This window comes from Heteronotia binoei, chromosome 7 (genome assembly GCF_032191835.1).
Source record: "Heteronotia binoei isolate CCM8104 ecotype False Entrance Well chromosome 7, APGP_CSIRO_Hbin_v1, whole genome shotgun sequence".
Classification (NCBI taxonomy): Eukaryota; Metazoa; Chordata; class Lepidosauria; order Squamata; family Gekkonidae; genus Heteronotia; species Heteronotia binoei.
In genome coordinates, this window is record NC_083229.1 from 58341557 (window position 1) to 58368392 (window position 26836).

At 40.8% G+C, this 26836-nt stretch overlaps 1 protein-coding gene across 1 annotated transcript in view; it reads left to right on the plus strand.

The window, feature by feature from the left end:
• Positions 1 to 26836, plus strand: part of PDE7A (phosphodiesterase 7A) — a 70594-nt gene that overhangs the window by 31708 nt on the left and 12050 nt on the right. The window contains exons 4-5 of the mRNA XM_060243685.1: positions 20623 to 20774; positions 22044 to 22107. Of these exons, the coding sequence (XP_060099668.1) occupies positions 20623 to 20774; positions 22044 to 22107 (216 nt within the window). The remainder of the gene's footprint in view (positions 1 to 20622; positions 20775 to 22043; positions 22108 to 26836) is intronic.

Consider the following 26836-nt stretch of genomic DNA (forward strand, 5'->3'; position numbering starts at 1 on the left):
CACAGTTGCTATATAGGATATCTTCAAAGGTTACCATACAGATGCATACTTGAGTCACAGGTTCAAAGGTTACTAAACACTATCTCTTTTATTACTAAGAAATTTAGGCTATTAAAAACATCTCCCATTCTCACACTTCTCTAGTAGACGATAAGAATTGTCTGTGTGAACCTGTGGGAGAGGCAATTTGAAAGTGGTACCAGCCAGGCTGTAGCATAAACATCCTTGGGCCAGATGGATTTATTACTTGCCCAATGGTTGTAAATAAGGGGGGAGCAGTAGAGAGCTGGTAACCTGCTTTTTGTCTAAGAAACAATTATGTTACAGAAATAAGCACGCTTGACATACTGCCCCCCCTAAGCCCCTCTCCGAGGTTTTGAAGGATATTTAGCATGGAATTGTTTAATTAATGCTGGCGCTCTCACATTGGACCCACTCATCATGTGCTGTTGAGAAATGTTTCCATCTAATCAGAAAATACAATACACCCCGCTTCAGTTTAGCATCTAAGATTTCTTTTACTTCATGGTGATTCTGGTCCCCCACTGGAATAGGCTCTGGAGCTTTGGGTCGGGGGTGCCAAGGCATGGCTCCAGGATCCCTCTGAAGTAAACTGCAATGAAAGATTTTATTTTACTAAACAGTTTGGGTAATTCGAGTTCTACAGTCTCTTTATTTATAATACGGAACGGTCCCAAAAACTTGCATGCCAGTTTTTTAGAAGTTTGTGATAGAGGCAAGTTCTTGGTAGATAGAAACACTGTATCTCTATAGTTAAATTTTCTTTTGGGCCCTCTATTTCAACCCTTCTAGAAATGCTTTGGGTTGAAATAGAGGGCCCAAAAGGAAATTTAACTATGGGAGTTTATCACCCACCAAATCAAAAAATAGAGGACGACTATAATATGATGGAAGGCTTAAAGATAGTGGTTAGACGTAAAACTGTGTCATCATAGGTGATTTTAACTACCCACAGATTGATTGGGTCAATATGTGTTCTGGTCAAGAGAAAGAGATTGAGTTTCTAGATGCTCTCAATGACTGTGCTATGGAGCAGATGGTCTCTGAACCTACCAGGGGTGGGGCGATCCTGGATTTGGTCCTAAGTAATGCCCAAGATTTGGTGAGAGATGTAAAAGTGATTGCACCGCTTGGGAGCAGTGACCATAACGTTATTGATTTCACCATTTGTATAAATAGAGAGTTGCCCCAAAAGACCAGCACAACCATGTTTAACTTTAAAAGGAGTAAATTCTCTGAGATTTGGAGGCGTGTGAAGAGGAAACTGAAAGGAATGGTAAATACAGTCAAAACCTCGGGGAAGCTTGGAGGGTATTTGAAACTACAATCCTAGAAGCTCAGATAAAATATATACCACAAGTTAGGAAAGGCACAAACAGGTATAACAGAAGGCCTGCATGGTTAACAAACAAAGTAATGGAAGCTGTAAAAGGTAAGAAGGACTCCTTTAAGCGGTGGAAAGCTAGTCCAAGTGAGGCTGTAGCAAATCAAATGAAAGACTGTGATCAGGCAGGCAAAAAGGGACTATGAGGAGCATATTGCAAAAAACATAAAGACCAAAAATAAAAATTTCTTCAAATATATTAGGAGCAGGAAACCAGCCAGGGAGGCAGTGGGGCCCTTGGTTGACCAAGGGGTAAAAGCATTACTGAAGGAGGGATAGGGAAATGGCTAAGAAGCTGAATGCATTTTTTGCCTCCGTCTTCACTGTGGAAGATGAGAAGTGTTTGCCTGCTCCAGAACCACTTATACTGGAAGGGGTGTTGAAAGACCTGAGTCAGATTGAGGTGACAAGAGATGAGGTCCTACAACTGATAGACGAATTAAAAACTAATAAGTCACCAGGTCCGGATGGCATACATCCAAGAGTTCTGAAAGAACTCAAAGTTGAACTTGTGGATCTTCTGACAAAAATATGTAATCTTACATTGAAATCTGCCTCCGTTCCTGAGGACTGGAAGGTAGCAGATGTCACCCCCATCTTTAAAAAGGGTTCCAGAGGAGATCCGGGAAACTACAGGCCAGTCAGTCTGACTTCACCGGGAAAGTTGGTAGAAACCATTATCAAGGACAGAATGAGTAGGCACATTGATGAACACGAGTTATTGAGGAAGACTCAGCATAGGTTCTGTACAGGAAGATCTTGTCTCACTAACCTGTTACATTTCTTTGAGGGGGTGAACAAACATGTGGACAAAGGAGAACCGATAGATATTGTTTACCTTGACTTCCAGAAAGCTTTTGATAAAGTTCCTCATCAAAGGCTCCTTAGTAAGCTTGAGAGTCATGAAGTAAAAGGACAGGTCCTCTTGTGGATCAAAAACTGGCTAACTAATAGGAAGCAGAGAGTGAGTATAAATGGGCAGTCTTCGCAGTGGAGGACGGTGAGCAGTGGAGTGCCGCAAGGCTCAGTATTGGGTCCCATGCTCTTTAACTTGTTCATAAATGATTTGGAGTTGAGAGTAAGCAGTGAAGTGGCCAAGTTTGCAGATGACACTAAATTGTTTAGGGTGGTGAGAACCAGAGAGGATTGTGAGGAACTCCAAAGGGATCTGTTGAGGCAGGGTGAGTGGGCGTCAACATGGCAGATGAGGCTCAGTGTGGCCAAGTGCAAAGTAATGCACATTGGGGCCAAGAATCCCAGCTACAAATACAAGTTGATGGGGTGTGAACTGGCAGAGACTGACCAAGAGAGAGATCTTGGGGTCGTGGTAGATAACTCACTGAAAAAGACAGTGTGCGGTTGCAATAAAAAAGGCCAACGCCATGCTGGGAATTATTAGGAAGGGAATTGAAAACAAATCAGCCAGTATCATAATGCCCCTGTATAAATGGATGGTGCGGTCTCATTTGGAATACTGTGTTCAATTCTGGTCACCGCACCTCAAAAAGGATATTATAGCATTGAAAAAAGTCTAGAAAGGGGCAAGTAGAATGATTAAAGGTTTGGAACACTTTCCCTGTGAAGAAAGGTTAAAACGTTTGGGGCTCTTTAGCTTGGAGAAACGTCGACTGCAGGGTGACATGATAGAAATTTACAAGATTATGCATGGGATGGAGAAGGCAGAGAAAGAAGTACTTTTCTCCCTTTCTCACAATACAAGAACTCATGGGCATTCAATGACATTGCTGAGCAGTTCGGTTAGAACTGATAAAAGGAAGTACTTCTTCACCCAAAGGGTGATTAACATGTGGAATTCACTGCCGCAGGAGGTGGTAGCAGCTACAAGCATAGCCAGCTTCAAGAGGGGGTTAGATAAAAATATGGAGCAGAGGTCCATCAGTGGCTATTAGCCACAGTGTGTGTGTGTGTGTATATATATATATAAAATTTTTGGCCACTGTGTGACACAGAGTGTTGGACTGGATGGGCCATTGGCCTGATCCAACATGGCTTCTCTTATGTTCTTATTTTCTTTTCTCCCATTTTAAAATCCCACTTTTTTTCATTTATGGTGGACATGTAAAATGGCAAAAAAAATATTGGATTGAAATTTATGATTTTTTGAGGGAAATTGTTACAAACGGATGTCAGTTTAAACCAGAAGTAATGCTACTCTCAATGATAAATAGAGAGACCCCAAAAGATGATATGTATATGATAAGCTACACTCTTGCAGCGGCAAGAATAGTGTATGCTAAGTACTGGAGACAAACGAAATATCCTAAATTAGAAGTAACTGATAAAATTTTCCTGGTAGCTGAGGCGAATGTACTGACCGCAATTATTAATGGGGAATCTAAAATACAGGCAAGTAAGAAATGGGAAAAGTTTTACATGTGGATTGATAGTAAAGAAGGATACGAGGGAGTAAAAGAGATAATTAATAATTAAGGTGAAAATGAAGAATTTAAGTTTTGATGTGAAAGAATGAAGTAAAGATTAAGTGGTTAATTTACAAAAAGGATTATATCCAACTATCTCTCTGGGGTGTTTTTTCCTTTTCCTTTCCTTTTCCTTTTCTTTTTCTTCTCTTATTTTCAATTGGCTCCCGGGTGTGGTAATAATTGGGATAGAGATATATTTATGTATTACTGAATGAGTGTATTGAGTATGTAATATTGTAACATGTAATAACGAAGTTTCCTTTATTGAATAAATTATTTTAAAGCTTTAAAAAAAAAATCCCAAGCAGGTGAATGATGCTTATCGTAATGTTTTTTGTAGTTCTCCTTAGCCAATTCCAAATTTTCTTGGATGTTGTTCCAAGCCTTCCCCAACTTTCCCCACCATTGCTCAAAAGTTGATGGTTTTTCAGGCATCGTTTCCCCTGGTAGTTGTGGAAAGGGTTTCCCTTCATACGCATTCACTACCAGGAAGGGGGATGATTTGGTGGAACTATGTATGCTGTTATTATAGCCATATTCTGCAAATGGAAGCAATTCTGCCCAGTTGGACTGCTGATAGTTCACAAAGCATCTTAAGTATTGCTCCAGCAGCGCATTTTTCTTTCCATCTGTCCGTCAGTCTGGAGGGTGGTAAGCAGAGCTCAATCTCTGCTCAATCCCAGTTAATTTACAAAACTCCCGCCAGAAATTGGCAACGATCTGTATGTCTCTGTCACTAATTAACTTACCCGGAAATGATTGCAGTTTTACCACGTGTTGGAAGAATAACTGAGCTGGTCTTTTAGCTGTGGGTATTTGAGAGCATGAAATGAAGTGGGCTTGCTTAGAGAAAGTGTCCACTACTACAAGAATTACGGTCTTTCCCTGAGAGGGGGGAAGCTTTACGATAAAATCCAATGAGACTACCGACCACGGTCTGGTTGCTATTTCCAGTGGTTGTAACAACCTTAGGGTTCTTCCCCCCCCCCCTTTAGCCATTAAGCATATTGGGCATGAAGCAACATAATCAGAGATATCTTTTTTCATAAATGGCCACCATGTTCTATTCACTAGATGCAGGGTTTTGACATATCCAAAGCTTGCTGATAGCTTGCTGTCATGTCCAGATAGCTTGCTGTCGTGACACAATTGGAGCACTTTCCAGAGGCTCTCTGGTACGTAAAGTTTACTGTCCTTGTACCAGAAGCCCCCTCTCCTTTCTTTACCCCCTCAGGTATTGCATCTTCTTCCTTTTCCACCTCGGCAATCAGTCTTTCTCCCCCCCCCCCCCCACTTCTCTTCTAATTTTTCGCGTTTTGCTTCTGAGCGGGTAGTTACTACTCCCCCCAATTGGCTGGGGGAGATGCGTGAATCGATCACCTCCTCCCTTTGGCTGTTGTGCTGGTGAAGTCAAGATAGTGCATTGGCCAGAAAATTCTTAGATCCCGGGTTGTGCTTCAGTTTAAAATTGAACTTAGCAAAGAATCCCACCCACCGGATCTGTTTCTCAGTCAGTTTCCTGCGACCAGTAAGGGCTTCCAGGTTCTTATGGTTGGTCCATATTTCAAACAGGACTCTCGCCCCTTCTAACCAAGCTCTCCGCGTCTTTAGTGCGAATGTTACAATGGAAGCTTCCTTGTCCCACACCGACCAATTGCATGAAAATTGCCCCCACAGCGACAGTGCTGGCGTCGCATTGGACCACGAAAGGTTTTAACTCATTGGGGTGAATCAGGATGGGTTCGCTGGTGGACCACCTTTTTAACTTGTTGAAAGCTTCTTGACAATTTTCTGTCCAATTTAATTTTGCTCCTGGCCACTTGGCCTCTGGACCTCTCCCTTTTGTTTTAAGAAGGTCCATTAAAGGAAGCATGGTATGTGTGAACCCTTGTATAAAATTACGATAAAAATTTGCGAATCTGATGAAGGATTGGAGCTGTCTACGTGTTCTTGGGGGTTCCCAATCTAGCACGGCTTGTATTTTGGCGGGGTCCATTGCCAAACTCCTCCCCGACACTCTGTAACCTAGGTAATACAATTCGGTCTTATGGAATTCACACTTGGATAGTTTTGCATACAGTTGATTTTCATAGAGCGTGGCTAAGACTTCCCTCACTAATTTCACATGGGAGGGGATGTCATTTGAATAAATAATTATATCGTCCAGGTACACCATACCCCTCTGTACAAATGTTTTCACAGGACCTCATTTATAAAGTTCATGAAAACTCCTGGGGCCCCCTGTAGCCCGAATGTCATGACCAAGTATTTGAATTGTCCCATCAGCATGTTAAACACCGTCTTCCATTCATCTTTCATGTGTACCTGGAAATAAGCGTTTCTTAGGTCCAGTTTGGTGAGTACCCTCTGACATGGTACTCAATAAATCCTTTATTGGGGTATGGGGGACGCATTTGAGGTAGAAATCTCGTTGATCCCCCTAAAATCCGTACATAGCCTGAGCCCCCCATTCTCCTTCTTTCTAAACAGTATGGGGGTGGCATGGGGGGGGGGGGGCTGTAGCCGGTCTGATGAACCCCTGCATTAAGTTCTTGTTTTGAAATGCGAAGTTCTTCATACTCTCTCATGAAGTTCCACTCCACCCCATGGAGTATAGTTTAGCTCGAGGGAGGCTCTGCCCCGGAATCAATTCTATAGCACAGTCAGTGTCTCGATGAGGGGGGAAGCTCATTTGCTTCTTCTTCACTGAACACTTGTTTTAAGTCTTTGTACTCATGGGGAATTGATTTCACCTCTTCTATAGTGAGGCATAGTTTTTCATTTAGAGGGGGAAGTTCCAGACCCCTCTCCACGTTCCATTGATGGGGCTTGCATCCTCCATCTCTAAAGTCTATGATTTTATGTTGGGTTCATGTTTGGCCAACCATCCCACTCGCAGGACAATGTGAAATGATGAAGAAGGGGCCACAACAAAAATTTCTGTATCCCAGTGGTCTTCTGTTCCCACTGGCACCCCCTGGGTTTGCTTCGTACAGGGTTCCTCCTTCATCACTGTCCCATCCATTTGCTCAAATTGTATGGGGTGCTGTAGTGGACTCATAGGGAGTCAAAGGGATTCTACCTGTTTGGGTGTGATTATGTCTCTGGTGCACCCTGAATCTAGCAGTGCTTGGGCATGTATAAAACATTTAAGTCTAGGGTTCAGTAAAGTCAGTGGGATGAAAAACAAGGTCCCAGTAATTCTCACCGTCAGCGGCGCCGTTAATTCCACGACCTGCTGCTTGGTGCCTCAGTGCAGGTCACCTTCGTTTCCCACCAGCTCGTCTTCCCAGGCATCTTTTCCCAACTCGTCAACAACGATGATTTCTTCCTCCTGTGGGGTTGCAGACACTGAGCTGTCCTTAGCTGGTTCTTTCGCTCATCCCTCTGCCTTTTTCGCCTTGGGTGCGCTGGTCTTCGGGGTGAGGGGGGGCCTCGAGGCCGCTTGGGGCAATTGGCCGCCATATGGTTGGGGTCGCCGCACAGAAAGCAACGTCTAGGGGTGGATGGTTTAGCTGTTTCCCAAGACTTACTTGCTTTCCGCCCTTCTGCTTTTGCCCCCCGCTGAGACTCATGTCCCCCCTTACCCCCTTGCTGCTGTTGACGCTGGAGAACCACTCTTTTCATGTTGGTTTCCACCTCACCCGCCAGTTGCACCCACCCCACCTGTGTGGTAGGGTGAGCCTGTTGGAAGGCTCGATCCAGTAAGCTGGCATTCAGGCCTTCTGGAATTGCTCTATCTTCATCTGCTTGTTCCACCCTCGCGCTTTAGCTGCATTGGCTTGGAATTCGGCTGCATAATCTGTCACGGCTTTGGACCCCTGGTGTAGGTCCCTCAATGTGGTCAGTGCTCGGGTCTCTTACAAAGAATCTTCATACTGCATCAGTAGAGCTCTTAGGAATGCCTCTAATTCGGGGCTCCTAGTCTCGTACAGGCTCACGTACCATCTCTTGGCCACCCCCTTCAGTTTTGAGCCTAAGTAATCCACTCGGCTAAATTCATTGGGGAAGTGTGCCCCCAGTAGAACATAAAGCTATTACCTTGTATTGAAAACTATTCCACTTCTTCGGGGTCTCTGTCAAAGGTGGCATCCAGTTCACGGCCTCTCCTGTAATCTCGCAACTGTAGCAGCGGCTGAGGTTGCTGAGGCAGCTGTGACGGTGCTAGGGGAGGGGTTGTGGTGGTTGCCCCCCTCTTTTTGCCAGCAGTTGCAATGTCTGGTCTAGTTGCTTCCTCACCTCTTGGGCCATGAATGCATTGTTGGCTCGCATTTCTTCTCTTAAGCTTCTGGCCATCTCTGCCATTTCTAACCTCATCGTTTGGAGGAAGTCCTGCGGGTTGGGGTTTTGTTCTTCCTCCTCCTCCTAATCTGGAATCGGATCGGTGCATCGCTCTTCCCTGATTAAAACAATTTTATTGGTAGCATATGGTAATAAATCTATTTCTTACATCTTAAAAAAACCCATATATTACTTTCTACCCACCCCTCCCCCGTTACTTGACCCCCGCCGATATTATTTACTTGCAATGCAAATATTTAAAGGTACCCTTAACTATTAAAACAAAAACTTATATTCTTCTTTTTTCTTTTAAACTTAATCATTATCAAAATTGTCCAATGTCCTTTTATTTTCCACTCTTTTTCTACATTTATAAACTTTTTCCACTCCATCTTAAAAACTTCTAAAACATAGTCTCTTAATATTCTTGTTAATTTGTCCATTTCACTCCATGTCATAACTTTTATAATCCAATCCCATTTCTCTGGTATTTTTTCTTGCTTCCACAACTGCGCATATAATATCCTAGCAGCTGAAAGCAAGTACCAAATTACAGTTCTATCTTCTTTTGGAAATTTTTCCATTTGTAATCCCAACAGAAAAGTCTCTGCAACTTTTTTGAATTCATATCCCAAGATCTTAGAAATTTCTTGCTGAATCATCTGCCAATACTTTTTTGCTCTTTCACAAGTCCACCACATATGGTAGAAAGAACCTTCATCTTTTTTACATTTCCAACATCTATCTGGCATTTTATTGTTCATCTTTGCCAATTTTTTAGGAGTCATATACCATCTATACATCATTTTAAAACAGTTCTCTTTAATACTATGACACGTCGAAAGCTTCATAGAATTCTTCCACAAGTATTCCCAAGTTTCCATCTGTATTTCTTTATTTACATTAATAGCCCATTTAATCATTTGCGATTTCACTACTTCATCCTCCGTAGATCATTTTAAAAGTAATTTATATATTTTTGAAATTAATTTTTCATTATCTCCAAGCAGAACTTTTCCCATTTCTGTTTGTTCTTTTCTTATTCCTTCATTTTTGATATCATTATCCACCAAGCTCTTTATTTGTTGCATTTGGAACAATCATATTTTTTATTCAACTCTTCAGCAGTTTTCAATTCTATTTTGCCACTTTGTATTTTTAATAATTGATTATATGACAACCACTTTTCTTCACCTATCTCAGCCGTTATTTTTATTACCTCAGCTGGCACTATCCATAACGGTCTTCTCTCATCTTCATATTTCTTATATTTCATCTATGTATTTAGCAAATTATTTCTTATGTAATGGTGAGAGAAAAAACCGTCCATCTTCTTTTTTCCATAATACAAATAAGTGTGCCAGCCAAATTTATTTCCATGACCTTCCAACACTAAGAGTTTTTTGTTTAACAGCGTTATCCATTCTTTTATCGTTACTAAACAAACGGCTTCCTGACATAATTTTAAATTCGGTAGTTGAAATCCACCTCTCTCTTTTGCATCTGTCAAAATTTTCATTTTGATCCTTGGTTTCTTCCCAGCCCACACAAATTCTGAAATTTCCATTCACCATTTATCAAATTGTTTACTATCTTTCACAATGGGAATAGTTTGAAACAAATACATTATTCTTGGTAGAATATTCATTTTAATTGCAGCTATTCTACCCAGCAGTGACAAATTAAGTTTATTCCATTTTAACATATTTCCATCCATTTTACGCCATAACTTCTCATAATTATTTTTAAACAGATCAATATTCTTCATTGTTACCTCCACACCTAAATATTTTACCTCCGAGGTACCCTGGTCACTGTCGTCTCCCGTCCTTGTGCGTGGGGGGGGCAGCGCCAAGATTGCCTCTCTCCGAGCGGGCGCTTTGTCCATTAGGCTGGTGGACCTTCTGGGGCCCCAATCCATTATAAACAGTCACTGTATGTGCAGCAGAGACCCTCACCCTGCCGGCCTCCTGGCGTCGAGTATGTGCTATGGAGGTTGTCTCGGGGCTGTGTCGGGTCCTTGATCTTCAGCAATTGGTCGTTCTGGGTTTTCGGGGGCTTCTCCATAATCTGGAGCTCTCTCTGCCATTTGGGTAGAAAGTTTCCAAGTCGGTTAGGTCCCCAAGTGGGATTACTCCCAAAATGTCAAGTGTCGCTATTTCTCAATAAGCAGTCTTTTGTTTTAAATCAAAGCTGTTTTATTGTTAGAAACTCAAATGCTGTACCAAGGACACAAGCCTTGGGAGTAATGACATATACAGGGTTACACAGTTGCTACATAGGATATCTTCAAAGGTTACCATACAGATGCATACTTGAGTCACGGGTTCAAAGGTTACTAAACACTATCTCTTTTATTACTAAGGAATTTAGGCTATTAAAAACATCTCCCATTCTCACACTTCTCTAGCAGACAATAAGAGTTGTCTGTGTGAACCTGTGGGAGAGGCGACTTGAAAGTGGTACCAGCCAGGCTGTAGCATAAACATCCTTGGGCCAGATGGATTTATTACTTGCCCAATGGTTGTAAATAAGGGGGGAGCAGTAGAGAGCTGGTGACCTGCTCTTTGTCGTTATGTTATGTTACAGAAATAAGTTATGTTACAGAAATAAGTGCGCTTGACAATAATGCTTTATATTTTAGATATAATTATTTCTGTAATTTTATTACTAAGTGATACTCCATGATCCACGTATGGAACTGAAATGTGGAATATTATTTTAAGAGGCATCAAAAGAAAATTCATATTTCACAAATATTTAAAAATGCTGAGCTGGTTCCCAGCATGGAATGGTGAGGTTTGTGATGTGTTACTAATTCACTTGGATATTAGTGCTTACAAATTCTTGGACATAATGCAACTCCTTTAGATAATGTCCAAGTCAATCAATGAAGTTTATTGCAGATCTCACTATTCTATGCTGGGAAGCAGCTTTATAGCAGGTTTAAGCATTTTTTCTTCTTCTGTTAGTATATATACTACTTTAATAAAACAGGATTTCCAAAACAGTCATATGATCATTCATACATGTTTTCTACAAATTTTTACAAAGATGGGGTGGTAGGTCACTGCGGAAGATTGGTATTTTATTATTATTATTTTAATGCTTAGTGTCCTGCAGGCTGTCCCTCTCTGTTATCCATTGTTTGTAAAGTTTCCTCCCCCTCCATGGTTTGCAGTAATAATAGTTTAGTATTGCATTTTCATGAGGGGTAAGTATAATTAGATATAGCCAGGATTATAACGTGTAGTGGACTTTTAAATTTATGGTTTGCATTCTGGTAATCTCTACCGATAGCTAATCCTGATTATGAGCATCAGCATGGTACAGTTAAGAGTGTTGAGCTATGATCTGGTATACTTAAGTCTGAACCCATTTCTGCCATGAATGCTTGTTGACTGACTTTGGGCCAGTCACCCAGTCTCAGCCTTATCTTTTGTCATGATGTGATAGTTCTGATGATAAAACAGGAGAGGAGAAAGATGTAAACTGTATTTGATCCCCATTGGGGAGAAAAGTGAGGTATAAATATCTAAAAAGGAATAATAAGAAGACGACATTGGAGTTGTATTCTGCCCTCCACTCTAGAGTCTCAGAGCTGCTCACAATCTCCTTTATCTTCCTTCCCCACAGTAAACACCTTGTGATGTGGGTGGGGCTGAGAGAGCTCTCCCAGAAGCTGCCCTTTCAAGGACAAGCTCTGTGGTAACTATGGCTGACCCAAGGCCATTCCAGCAGGTGCAAGTGGAGGAGTGGGGAATCATACCCGGTTCTCCCTGATAAGAGTCCGCGCAGTTAACCACTACACCAAACTGATTCTCTATGGCTCTATAAATGATGTGACACTAAACTGTAGTTACAGTAGGTCATGGAAAAGGGAACAAAAGCACTGATAGGTGAGATGGGGAAAGGAAGGAGCTGAACATTAAGCCATGCTTTGGAGATCTGATAACTTAATTCTCACTCTTCTTCCACCATACAGAAGAACAGTTCTGTTTTATTACTCTTTCATGCACAAAACTTCCTTGGAGGAATTTGCTTACCTGTTAGAGGAGCAGTTCTTTGGTGTGGAGCCTGTGAATTTTCAAGGTTTTCCTCCTGCTAATAAAGTACCCCTGTACCATTAAATCCTTTGTATGGATTTGAGGCTTTCAACAGCACATAATATTTTTGTGCAGGATAGTTGAGGAGGCAGAGAAAAACAGGTATTGCATTTTAGAAATTTCCAACTTGTTCATTCAGCTTGTTTGAGTTAACAAAAGTGCATCAAAACATGACCAGAGAAAAAGCCTCTGTGTATTTAAACAAATATAAAACCCAAACCATTCCCTTGTATTTGATTTTGGAATAGTCATCATAAACTTCAAACTTGGCTCATAATTCATTTTAACAGGAAAATATTGACATTCCATATACATGCTGTTGTGTGGTCCGTTGCCAATTCTATGGATTACTGTTCTCGGATCTGACTTGATATATCTGTAGCTATGATGATGTTTAATTTTTGATGTGGTTCATTTTAATGGTTTAATGCTGTAAGCCGCCCTGAGCCCACGTGGGATAGGACGGGGTATAAATTGAAAAATTAAATTAAATTAATTCTCTTTATCTAGATACTTCTTTATTAGTTCTGTTTGACAGTTTATTTTAGGTTGTTTTATATTTATTGTGCCTCGAGTGTTCTTGTTGAACAAAGTGAGATATAAATAAATTTGAACTGAGTAAATGCCAAATAGCCAGTAAAATTAACTGTGGATTTGTCTCTGAGTTGACACCAAAGGACACGGCTGTTTATATTACACCTCCCCCCCCCACAACCTTTCTGTTGTGAAGTAAAGGTTTTGTGAAGGTTTGTCTACCCCAGCAACTTTTCCATGTGGAAGGTGTAAGACACAAGCAAAATGAAGTGAGCAACTGAGTTGCATAAAGGAGAACTCCAGCAGAAATAGTTTTGCTAACTGTTCTCCATGTGTGGGGAGAGATTTGAGCTGTGCTGGGACAGGAGGAAACCTTAGGGACTAAGTTGTATGCTATGCTGCCAGTTTACCTATGTATTCTCTGGTGTTTCAGACCATGTACTGATTTTGTTAACTGGCTAAATTTGAAGCAATAAGCACAAAACTTCTTGTCATGATTTTAGGCCTACTGTAGCCTGAAGGGCAGGTAGAAGCCTGCTCAGGAGTTGCTATTAGATTTACATCTCCCAGGATCCCATCTGTCCCTCTGATTGGGTGAAAGCAGTTTTGGAGGGAAAATTGGCCTAGAGGGGAGTGAGACCTGGGAGGAAAACATAAAAGGTCAAGCCACAAACAGGGTGTATTCTCTCTGGAAAAGGATGTAGGAAAGAAGACAGCAGGAGAGATCCCTCACCCAAAGGGGTGGTGAGTCTTTGGAGCTATAGCAAAGGAATGTCTAGTCATGTGTTAGGGGTTTTATTTATTTTCACCAACCTTTACTATTTTCTATATTCACAATGCACTAAATGTTTTTACTACCCACTCATTGTTCTAGAGTACTTATAATAAATTTATTGTTAACTGCCTGGGTCCTCACTTCTCTTCAGTCATGGTTAAAAGGTGCTTGCTAATAAGGAAGATAGAGGGATTGGGTGGGTGCTCTTGGCAGGACCGGTTCTACATGTTTTTTGAGGGGGGCAAAATTAAAAAAATGGTGCCCCCTTACGGGCCCATTCTATCCTATGGACCCATAGAATAGAATGGACTCCATGCCCAATTTGGTACCCTTCCCTATGGTGGCACCCGGGGCAAGCGCCCCCTCTGCTCCCTCCTAGATCTGGCCCTGGCTCTTGGATCTCCCATACAGACCCTTACCAGAGTGGTAGCAGTCAGTAGAAAGCTCTTCCTGGTCCTCTGCTGTGTGACACGTCTTATTATCAGTCACTTGAATAAGATAATTCATGGAGCGTTATTCTTAAAGCTTGTATTTTAATTTAGTTTAGATTTAAATGGATAAAATTTATTTCCCTATTTTCTGTAGTCCTTTCCAAACCAACACTTGCCGAAAAGGCAATCTTTTCCCAAAATGAAATAGCTCTAGGTCAAAACTGCCAGATGTGCACTTTCTGCATTTTATGTACATTAATTTGTTTTGATCTATGCTGGCTATGGGCCGTAATAATAAACTGATTCTGTGTTGCAATACCAGCAGAATCTAGCTGATGACATATACTTTGGCAATCGATTTTGGGGTCAAATATAATTGATGAATCATATTCCATAGGTTTATTAGCTATATTATTTATTTACTTCATTTATGCACAATTTTCTTCAGCAGTCATCCAAAGCAGCTTAGATCATTCTTTCCTCCATTTTATCTTCTGAACAACCTTGTGAGGGAAATTAGACTGAGACTGTGTGACTGGCACAGGGTCATACCCAATGAGCTTCCATGGCAGAGTGGAGATTCAAACCTGGGTCTCCCAGATCCTAGTTTTCAACTGTAGTGCTACACCACACTGGCTTTCATGCAGTGGTTACTGTTGAACAGTAGCAAAGAGTTCTGGGTAAGTCATGTGGCTGCAAGTTTGGTCCCAGTGAATCCTCCCTTAAAGGCCAAAATGAGCCTGGAAAGGGCCTTGCCCCTCCTCCTGCCTTCTGATGAAAGAAAACAAGGCTTAAAGCCTAGCAATACTGTTGTAGTTACCTAGCAATGGCTACTGAGGGTATTCATTTTTTTTAAAGCTTACAAGCACTGTTTCTGTAACTTTGGGGATGGTTAACCCACAAGATACTGTTTTTTTAGATTTCAGATTTGTCTGCTAACCTAGACTGTTCTTTTAGGTTTATAGAAAGCTCTGTCTTATCTGTCCATGGCTCCAGTCTCTGGATTTAAGTGTCTGAAGATTTGGCCCTGCTTAGAATTAGTATATAAGAGTGGGGACTCCTGCATGACTCATGGGCAATGTTCCCTCTAAGCTGCAGTTTTGTGAGCAAAAATTCTACTTTGTGAGCTACTGGCATTAAAGTTGTGAGCTATTGCATAAATTAGTGTGCTCTGGAGTCATCTTTCCTTAGCTAAGACAAAAATGTGTGAGCTGGAAGCTAAAAATCTGCGAGCTAGCTCACACTAACTCAGCTTAGAGGAACACTGCTTGTGGGGGGGTGTTTCTCATCACGTGTTCATTGCTGAAGCTGGTGTTGCTCTCAGCCCCCATGTACCTTTGAGCCTGGCCACAGCAGTGCTTGGGAGCCACTCCAAGCCCAGATTGGCTCCTGGCATCTCTCACCACAACTAGGTCTGAAGCTGCTGCCAGCTGAGCCCGGAGCTTCTCCCAGTGTCCATGGCTGACAGCTATACAGAGAAGTGCTTTATGGGGGGGGGGGATTTAAACCCTCCATATATTTTGTGTGTGTGATTTCAAACTTTTCTGCAACCCTGAGTGGGGGTGGGAGTCTTCTAAGTTTGCATGAAAATCTGTTTAGTGTTTTTGTGGCCCCAGACCATGGATGAGGGGCAAACTTAACTTCTAGATATACATTGATACCCCCATTTCAGTTTTTATGCATGTGTTAGACAAGAAGTAAATTTGCACTTAACTGTAAGTGGATACAGATAGAAATTAAATCCTTCTTGCATTGTAGTTTTCATATGTGAACAATTTTTTAGTTGGGAGGGGGGCTGTCATACATTACTTGGTAAATGCTTCCCAGGACTTTTAAGATGAGTATTGTGTAGGAAGTAGTTTCCATATTCTTTCTTTCACAATAATTTGTCAAAACGTATTCTGGTTTTTCACTTTTGTGCACTGCCTTATTTTAAGCAGTCCATTACAGTGTTCAGATACATGTGACTATAATAATATACCTATTCTGCATCCACTCTTACACAATTCATTACGTCTTTGCTAACCACTGACAGCTTGGAATGTAGGAATTTCAGTAGTTGTTGCAGAACTTAATGTATCCTTCAAACATGCTGAGAAGATTTTGCAAGTCTGTTGTTAAAATTCTCCTGAGAAACTGTAGCTGAAGAACAAATTGCAATTCATGAAGCAATTCTTATTCATATTACATAAAAATACATTAAACGGGACCAAGAAACCAGGGTTTGAAATTTCCAATTACATTTTAAATAGCAGTCAAGTAAGGCAGAAATCAAGGAAATTCTGTTATTCCTATAACTTTTTTAAAAATTGGAAATTGTAGAATAACTATTGTAATAATATCAGAATTATGATATTACAGTTGTTTACCAATAACACTATATTATAACAAGTGATGAACAGTAGTTTCATACAAGTTCCCTTATACCTATTGAGAACAAACAGATTACAAATTCATCTAAAGAAATAAACTAAATTAAGGTAAGTACTTATTATAAGTGTTTATAGTAGCTCTAATCATTTATACAATATTCCTAATCAAGTTCCAGTCAAAGAAAATATCATAATGATGATGTTCCATACCATAAATCTTTGACCTCAAATCCTGTGCTGTGAATTCCAGAAAAGGAAACCATTTTTCTGGTAACTTAGAAAGACAAAGTTGAGGTACTGATTGGGAAATGGATTCTGCAATTTTGTCCATAAAAAAAAAAAAAAATCCAGACTTTGAATACTAACAATCTATGGACAGCAAAGATTTCCTTTTCCTGTTGCAGCTCCAGGCCCTCACCCACCTTTGAGCCCAGCTACACCAGTGCTTGGGAGCTGCTCCAATCCCATCTGCCCCCACATCCAGTCCACGGGCGAAGCAGTTGGCCCCCTTCCTGGAACCCCGTGACCTAGCAATGGTGATCCATGCTACGGTCACTTCGAGACTGGATTACTGCAACGCCCTCTACATGGGGCTGCCCTTGTGCCGAACTCGGCGGCTGCAGCTGGTGCAGAACGCGGCGGCTAGGCTACTGCTGGGGCTCCCAAGGTGGGAGCACATACAGCCGGGGCTACGCGGACTGCACTGGCTGCCAGTGGTATACCGAGTTTGTTACAAGGTGCTGGTTATCACCTTTAAAGCCCTATATGGCCGAGGACCTGCCTACCTGAGGGACTGTCTCTCCCCATATGAGCCCCAGAGAGCGCTGAGGTCAGCTGGAAAAAACCAGCTGAATATCCCTGGGCCAAGGGAGGCCAGATTGAAGGATCGGGCCTTCTCTATTGCTGCTCCACTGCTGTGGAATCAACTCCCGGAGGAGGTACGGGCCCTACGATGCTTAGATCAATTCCGTAGGGCCTGTAAGACCCACGTCTTCAAAATAGCCTTCAACTAATGACAAGCCAGGAAGTGCCGTTGAAAATGCTTTTAGTTACTGAATTCTATTGAAAATCTAATGTCTATAGCACTTTATTGCTAATGTTAATTTTAATATAATTTGTAATCTGTTTTTAACTATGATTTTATAAGTATAATTGATGTATAATATATTTTATGTTGTGAGCCGCCCTGAGCCTGCCTTGGCGGGGAGGGCGGGATAGAAATAAAAAGTTATTATTATTATTGTTCCTATAACTTTTTATCTGTAAGACTAAAGATTAGTTGACTGGGATCAGAAAATTGCTAACCATCTTTGGGGAATATTCTAGAGTTCAAGCCATACCCTGAAAATATAAATGTATGAAATATTGATTATGGCATAGCTGTCAGAGGGATATATTGAAAACTGGTATTTTGGTTGGTTACTAACATTATACACATTTCCTGATTATCTGTCAGGTGGTTTTTTTTTTACTGATTATCTGAATACTAGACTTTCTGTGTCACGATTTGACTGTCTTTATTAGTTGAAACTTATTTTTCCCCTGAAGGGGGCAAAAATATTATTACATAAAATGGATATTGTTTCAGTTGTAGTCAGTGTGTCTTATATAGCTCATTTTCCAGTAATAATCAGAATTCATTGTATTTTTAGTTAAACAACAATTTCATTCTGGTTTCTGGCAAGGGATCACAGGAACTGGAAGTGATGTATTGCATTTAGTAACCATCTGGCTGTTTTTGTTGTTGGCAAAAAGGAATATGCATAGGATAAATTTGTCACTTCTGGGAATTTTTTTTTAAAAACTTTTGTATCATACTATTATGGTTATGGCCTTGTGGCTAGGGCACCTGACTTTATATATGGTTGCACTTTCTCTGACACTGGATAGCTGCCTGTGTTCTGCCCATCTGTAAATGAGTCTATGCCTGTTGGGTTGGTCACATCACTCTTTCTACTCCTGCATATTATTAGAAGAGTTTATAATCATGTCAACAATACTGGCTGTTTGGAAAGTAGAACTGCATGTGAATAAAATTAACGAATCATCTACTTATGATCTCTGAAATACCAGCAGTGTTGTAGCACAGAAATTATAAGTATGTGTAAATTCTACCTTTGCATTCCCCAGTGGTGGCTGGGGATGGGGGACCTGGCAACCCTACTTTTAAAACACTCTATTTGACAATGTTAAATCCAGTAATTGTTATATTTGAGGTAAACTTGCCCTCCTCTCTAAACAAACAATGACTAAACAAATAATTTTTCCCTTCCTTTTTTGACTGTTGTTCCTTTGATTATGTGCTCTTGGTACTAATTTCAAAGTCGGGGGGAAAAAACCCTTCCTTTATATCAGAACAGCAGTTTGAAACCCATTTGTACAAGCCCAACTTTCCCTGGTGTATTCCATGAAATTATGAGCCAAAACACCCTTTGAGGCTGTTAGTGTGGGCACTTGCTCATTCCTTTTCTCTTCTATATACAGTTTTTAAAAACTTGTTCTAGAATGAAAGCAAGAGAATATTTCAAACCCTACATTCTCAAGGGAAAAAAAACTGTTGATCTGCTTTTGTTCTCTGTTAAGGATCATGGCATCTTTAAATAGAGGTGAAAGATTGCATCCTCTAGAAATATCAGTACTTTAAAAGGGAAGTTTAGAGAAAGAGATAAGTCATGATCTGGTAAACACGTCTGTCTTTCTGGCAATGAATACTTCATTAGGGGGATCTATTTAAATATTTTACCGGGAGCATCATCATTTGGTTAACTAAAAGTAAACAATACTCAAATGTAAGCTCAGCAGGTGTTAAGAGTTCAGTAATGAAAATTGTCGTCATTCCCTAGGAATGATAATGCAAACTGCCTAGCTTTTCAGATTTTTGAATTGTAGATGTCTGAAGAATGTGACACAAGAATGTAGATCTTCACATTTAAAGATGTTACTGTAGTGTTGTGATGTAACAGTAATATCAGCTTATGCCTTGGAGACAAAATGTGGTTTTGATTTCAGGGTTGATAAATTTGTTCCATCTAGAAAAACTGAGAGTACAGATTGCAGGAGTTACAGATGTAATACCTTCGGCCTCCTCCTGTTACATTTGCAGTGTGCCTCTTTCTACTGCTGCAGGGTGCTTGTGTGAGACAGTGTTGGCTGTTGCTTGGCCCAAACCTCCTTACATTAACTCAGCAGCAGAAGGAACTGTAGCTGTAGGTGCTCCTGTCCCCCAAGATTAACAAAGAGTGTTTTACATAGCTGCAAATAAAAGGTGAAGCAGAATTATTGTCTACCTGAACTGGAATTCTGTGAATAATAGGAATGTCTTCTGTCGCTGGTTTTACTATGGGTAGGGCAGCAGTGGTCAGAGTGCTCGTGAGAACATGGCAGAAACACATGGGTGGGGGGGGGAATGAAATATACTTTGGGATGAATTGCTTTCTGTAACTTGGACTTGTTGCAGATATAATACTGCTCAGATTAAGGAACTGAGAGCAGCTTTGGGGATTACATGTTCCTTCCTGAACTCCATTCTTTTATTTGTGTATGAATCGCATACTATTTTATACAGAGAGAGAAATAGACAGGGTTTGTCATAGTATCTGGCTGTTAACCTTGATTAAAATGATCCCAGGACACTCCTAAAATTCCTTTCAGTACCAGATTAAATCAGTCCTGCATTGGCATTCAGGAGTTTTCTAGTCCTTTTTGTGTGACACCCCACCTCCCATTTCTTATGATTTATTTGCCATTGTTTTATATTTTAAAAACAAACATAACCAATACACCACGGAATCAGTTTGATACTGTAGAGTTTCCTCTTTCCAAAGTTTATCTAATAATGATACAATCGTAGTTGTGTTGTGTTGTATCGTGTGATGATTTAGAAAATAGATCCTAATAATTTTTTCCAATTGCAATGACAGTAGCTGTTTGGAATTTAAACATGTTGCAGAGTTTAACTATCATATATATTTTTCTTTTTAAAATGGTCAGATTTATTCATTGGATCCAGCTCAGTATTTCTGTGGTGCAAAGACTTCTGCCCGTGGAGCATGTTCTCAACTCCCTCACTTGTGGTAACCTGAAATGTCCCTTGAAATCCTATTCCTGGGGGCTGTGCTGGATCCACGCAATGTATGCAGAATAGAGATCTCTAAATAATTGTTACTCTTACATATTAGCTGATTTCTTTCAGTCATATTGCTTTTCATGAGATAGTATATTACATATTAAGAGTTGGTTGTTGTTTTTTACATTTCTTCCCCCCCCCCCCCCAGCAAATTCTGAAATAGAAGTTTCTGTGTCTGCAAGGAATATCCGAAGATTACTGAGTTTCCAGCGGTACTTGAGATCTTCCCGTTTCTTCCGTGGTATCACTCTTCCAAGTTCTTCAAACTTTTTAGATGATGATTATAACGGACAAGCTAAGGTTTGTGTGTGAAGTTCCTGAATCAAACTGCCTTATTATTCTGTCCTGGAAAAAAATTGTGTATGATAAGGTTTGCAGTTAACTAACAGTGCAAACCTGCAATCTAGAGTGTGGCTCTGCACAGGACTGCACTGTAAGTGACTTGTACTAAATGTTGGTGCTTAAAGGGAATTATTACCAGTAACAAGAACATTCTTTGGCATTGTGGGAAATAATTGGGATAGATAAAATAGTGTTTCCTTCAAAGACAAAACAAATGTTTCTTGTTTTGCAAACAGTGGTAGATATTGTAGCTGTTAACAAATGACTTCAAAGATGGCTCAATATAACATCAAACAAAATGCTCTGTAGAACCTCATTAGTTGCCCTAAAGCCAGATAAATTGGGAGTGCTTTGTTCAGTCTCTGTGATAAACACCTGGTAGTAGATGTTCTTCCTGCAGTTGAGCTTGTTAGCAATTTAGGAGCTGAGTAGCTCTTGAGCTACTAAATGGATATATCTGGATAATAATAAATACAGTAAAAAAAAATTCTGGACTCTTTTGAGGACGAAAGAAATACCTCTTCAGAAAATGGTCCAAGGCCACTACTTTCACCCCTTCCCTACCAATATAAATAACCATCCAGAAGAAAACTGGCACAGACAAACCACACAGATATGTGCCATTGTTTTGCATGGGACTGCATAACTCAACCAAGTTGCTATTGCTTGGTGTAGCAGAATACATACCTTCTGCCACTCAACTTCTCTTTGTGTGGTAGCATGTTTCGGCATGTGGATCACTCAGGTTTAGAGCAGAAGCTCAGAACCTGATGGTTTTTGTGGGATTACTGAAACTCGGGGAACAATTTTTATGTACTTTTCATCAATTATAGAACATTTCCAGAGAAATACACTTTATAGAATAATTGATCCCTCATTTGCAATTGGAACATTATGTCTGGAGCAGTGAAGCTCTGTATTCTTGGTCCTTGGGGGGCAACAGTGAGAGGGATTGGTTTTTGACCATTGCATGACACAGAGTGTTGGACTGGATGGGCTATTGGCCTGATTCAACATGGTTTCTCTTATGTTCTTAACCTTCATGATCACAACATTTTGTTCTACCTATGAAATATGAAGATTGCTGTGGTTACATACATGCTTCTGGTCATTTTTATTTTCTTTCCAGTACTTGTATGGAGAGAAACTAAACATGATTCTAATCCACAATGTATGAAAGTGATGTGAAATAACTCAGAATAAAATATTATTTTGTTTCTCTTTCAGTGTATGCTAGAGAAAGTTGGAAACTGGAATTTTGATATCTTCCTCTTTGACAGGCTAACAAATGGTAAGGCAATTGTCAGTCAGACATGTATAACATGCCAGCCCTGCCCCTTTTATGCTGTTTTCTAGTCATTGAGTTTTGTCTCTTTTGCAGGCATTGTACATCCTGTAAATAAGATACTTTCGCGATTTCAGTCCAGTATTTAGTAACAGGAAGCCTGTTCATACTTGCAGACTGCTAATAAACTACACTCTTTAGCATTTCTTTTTTTAGTGTACAGAATTGTTCCTATTTGTGGCAAGTATCAGAGTGTAGCTGTATTGATCTGCAGTAGAACAGGTATACTAGAGGGTGTCAACTAGATACCCATTAGTATGTGGGGTTCCTCAAGGGGCAGTCCTCTTTCCAGTGTTGTTTAACATGTGCCTCTTTACCTATTTGGTATGGGGTTTTGGACTGAAATGTCACCAGTATGCTGATAATACTCAGCTATATCTGTTGATGGGTGGCTGGCCAGATGCTGCGCCAGCAGTTTTGGCTGAGGGGCTGGAGGCTGTGGTGGGATGGTTGAAACAGCTGACTGAGACTGAATCCTGGTAAGACAGAGGTTCTGTGGCTGGCTGGGACTCAGGCTTGGGGTGCTGACTCAGCTCTGGATGGTGTGCCCCTAATATTGGCATCAACTGTCAAAAGCCTGGATGAGATTCTGGATGTCTCCCTATCAGTGGAGGCCCAGATCACAAATGTTGCCACACTGGCATTTTTCCAGCCATGTCAGGTCAGGCAACTGGCTCTCTACCAACACTCCTTCTAAGCTGTAGTCTTGTGAACAAAAATTCTACTTCATGAGCTACTGGCATTAAAGTTGTGAACTGCCGTATAAATTAGTTTGCTTTGAAACCATTTTTCCTGAGCAAAGACAAAAATGTATGAGCCAGAGGCTAAAAAACTGTGAGCTAGCTCACACTAATTCAACTTTGAAGGAACACTACTCCCTACCTGTCTCGCTCTGACTTAGCTGCAGTAATCCATGCAGTCATCTCCTCCAGATTAAACTACTGTAACTCACTCTGTGCTGGGCTACCCTTGAGACTGAACCAGAAACTTTGTCCAAAATGTGGCAGCATGGGACCCAAGGAACGGCACACATCCAGCCTGTACTGTGTGAACTGCACTGCCTCCAGATGGAGTACCATACCATGTTCAAGGTTCTGGTGTTAACCTTCAAGGCCCTTAATGGTCTGGATTTATGTATCTTTGGGACTGCCTCTCTTGGTATACTCCCCAAAGAGCATTGCACTTGGCAGATAAGAACGTATCTTTAGCTTGAGAGACATCTGGTGGTCTTTAGCTTGAGAGACATCTGGCTGTCCTCAGCAAGGGCCAGGGTGTTTTCACTATGGCCCCAGCGTGGTGGAACTCTCTGCCAAATAACATCTAAGCCAGGGGTGTGAAACATGTGGCCTGGGGGCTGAATCAGGTCCTTGGAGGGCTCCTATTGGGCCCCCGAGCAACTGGCTGTTATCTACCTCCTTCTCCCTCTCTCTTGCTTCCTTATGCATAATAACTAGCTTTGCAAGGCTTGCTAAATTGCACAGGAGCTACAAAGCAAAGTTTCTGTTTTCTCCATTGGCTGAGGCTCCTCCCTTAGAGAGGAAGGGGAAAGTGAGAGCTTGCTTTGTCAGGCTCTCTCAATTGAACAGCAGAGCTACTAAGCGAAGCCTTCTGTTGGCTAAGGCTCCTCCTACTCCTGGCCCTCTGTAGAAGGAAGGAAAGAGCCAGAGTATCCTTTGTCCAGTTCCCTGGATCCCATTGGAGAGATATAAAGAAAGCACCTTTAAGACAGAGTGCTAATGTTTTAAGAATGTTTTATTTAAGGTTTTTTTAAAAAAATCTTTGTGTTTGTGTTCTTTATAAAGTTTATATCTCTGCTACCTAATCTTAAATAGGGACATACATAGCCCAGCCCAACATGGCTTGGTTTGACAAAGTCTCATTTATGTCAGATCCAGTCCTCATAACAAATGAGTTTGACATCCCTGATCTAAGCCCTGCAGGACTTAATGCACTTCTGCAGGGCCTGTAAGGCAGAGATGTTCCACCAAACATTTGTTTGAGGGCAGTGACAGTTTCCATCTGTCCAGCACTCCCATTTTCTGTCTCCCCCCGTCGTGAAGCAGTGGGATAATCGATAGTTTTGCCATCATCTGATCAGACTGCCTATTGTATTTTACTGTATTTCTGCTGTTTAAAGTGTTAATTTAAAATTTTAATTTTTAAAAATTGATGTACACTGCCTGAGCCCTGTTTTTCAGGGGAGGACCATTTAGAAATCCAATTAAATATTTGTGGCAAGTAGCATTGTTTTGAAAAAATAATATCTTGACTGCTTTAAATATTGCTTGATATAATTTTTTTGAAAGGCTAGTCTTTAGTTGGGGCATTGTTAACAAAGTAGTATAATGAAGGCCCAGGTTCAAATCCCTACTCTGCTTTGAAACTATTTGGGTGATCTTGGGCCAGTCACTCTCAGCTGTTTTAGAGATGTTGTGAAGGTAAATTGAGAAAGGGTGAACCATGCATAACTGGCTCTGGAGAGTATACTGTGAAATGTGGTTCTTAAGAGCTACATTTCCCAGATTATTCCCCTGGGTCAGTTATGTTCTTCAGCTAACTTCCTTCTTAAGGTGCCCTCCATTAGGACTATTTGTATGGCCAAAGTGAGATCATGGGTCTTTTCTGTGCCTGTCCTTCTCCTTTGGAACAGTTAGCTAGGATGAGGAAGACCACCTTCCCTTGCTATGTTTAGAAAGTAATGTAAGACAGTCCTATTTGAGAGTGCATTTGGAGGGTAAATTTTTCCAGCAGATCCGGCTGCAAGTTTGCCGATCCTGTGTTTTAACTCTTTTGTATTTTAAGTCTGAATGCTTTTAAATTGGTACATTGAGTACCTCAATCTGTATTTTAATTTTTGGACTATTATAATTGGTGTCCCCACAACTTGACTGCTGCAGTGTTCTGCACTTTGAGTCTGAAGAAATGAATATTATTTAGGCCATTGTCTTAAGGTTCATTTATTACTTGATTAATTTGACTTTACCAGGTCAAAATACCGTTGCATTTATGTTTACACACTGCAATACTTCAATCAAAATGCTTTTGTAAGGAAAAAGTTTTCTCAAAGATAAAATAATTTAAAATTTAAATTGACCAAAGCTAGCACTCAGCACTAGGAATAAGCATGGACTGGGAAAAGGCAGTTCAGGGTCTGTGGTGGCCCATGGACCAAACCCCAAACTGAACCAAGTCAGGAGGCTCATTAACAGACCAAACTGGTCCATTCAGTTTTGTCCTATTGAAAGGGACTGCAGTCTTTTTCAATAGGATTTGCAGAAAGCTGGAAAAACAGCTGAGTGGCAGGGAACATGTTGCTTCCTGTTGCTCAGCCGTTTCAGGCTGGCTTGTGTAGTCCTATGTTCAGGAAAGGGAATTTAATGTATTTATTGTGTGACTGGAAACTCCACTGGGATGAACATGCTCTTCCAGGAGATTTTGAACTCTAATATGTAAATGCTAAATAGTTGGCAGGTAGTGCCTGTGGGAAGTAAAAAAATGTACTGGGACATAAGAGTGATAAATTACGATGGGAGTAGCTCAGAGGGGATACTGTATCTTCTTCAAATGCCTGATTTAGCGCAGAGAGGGGAACATTTGGGTAATTTGTATTTGGTTGCATTTGGTGTGGGTGGGGAGAGTGCACTGAAAATGGTTGTGGTTTAATTTCCTGGGGTGAAGAAAGGGTTAATGTGGTAACTGCTGGCTTCCATCCTTTCAGAAAGTACAGTTACCAGCAATTAACAACAAATGAGTTTGTGATGCAGCACAGCTTTGCCATCACTTGCACACTATGAGGCAGGCTGGGATAGCAGTTGGTCTCTAGCAGAGAGGCAGGGGAAAGAGTGATAGTGCTGCAGCAAGGACTCTGATTGGCCCGCATTAAGTCTGAACCAAGTCATTATCAGTGACCAAAGTTTACTAAATTCTAAAACTGACTATTGTAGCCTCTATATTCATTATTTGACCTTAATTTTTTCCTAGATGAATCCCATTTTTTTCTGTTATTGTTTTCTACAGCATCTCTCTTTCTCAAAATGCAGGATATTTATTTCAAAGTGGAAGAGTCAGGAAACCCTTATAAATCCAGTTTGGTGTAGTGGTTAAGTGCGCGGACTCTTATCTGGGAGAACCGGGTTTGATTCCTCACTCCTCCACATGCACCTGCTGGAATGGCCTTGGGTCAGCCATAGCTTTCGTAGGAGTTGTCCTTGAAAGGGCAGCTGCTATAAGAGCTCTCTTAGCCCCACCTACCTCACAGGGTGTCTGTTGTGGGGTGGGGGGAGGAGAAGGTAAAGGAGATTGTGACCGCTCTGAGATTCAGAGGGCAGGATATAAATCCAATATCATCATCATCTTCTAAATTAATTTATAGGTCCTCCCTACCACTCTGTATACAAATGATATTTTCCCTAATATCTGACTACCTTTACTCCCTTGCCTATCCTTTATTTTATTCTTTGCTGTTCATGATCTTCAAATTCTGTCTTCCAGGAACTGTTTGTCTGTTACTTTCTACTTTTAAAAAAAACAATTCTTTCTCTTTTGTCACACAAAGTATACAAGACATTAAAGGTTGTTTGTCAAGAGAAATGATTTGATATACCACAAGCAACTATTTTCTGTACAGTCAGTCACTAAATATATATTGGATATGCAAAAATGCTGTTAAATATTA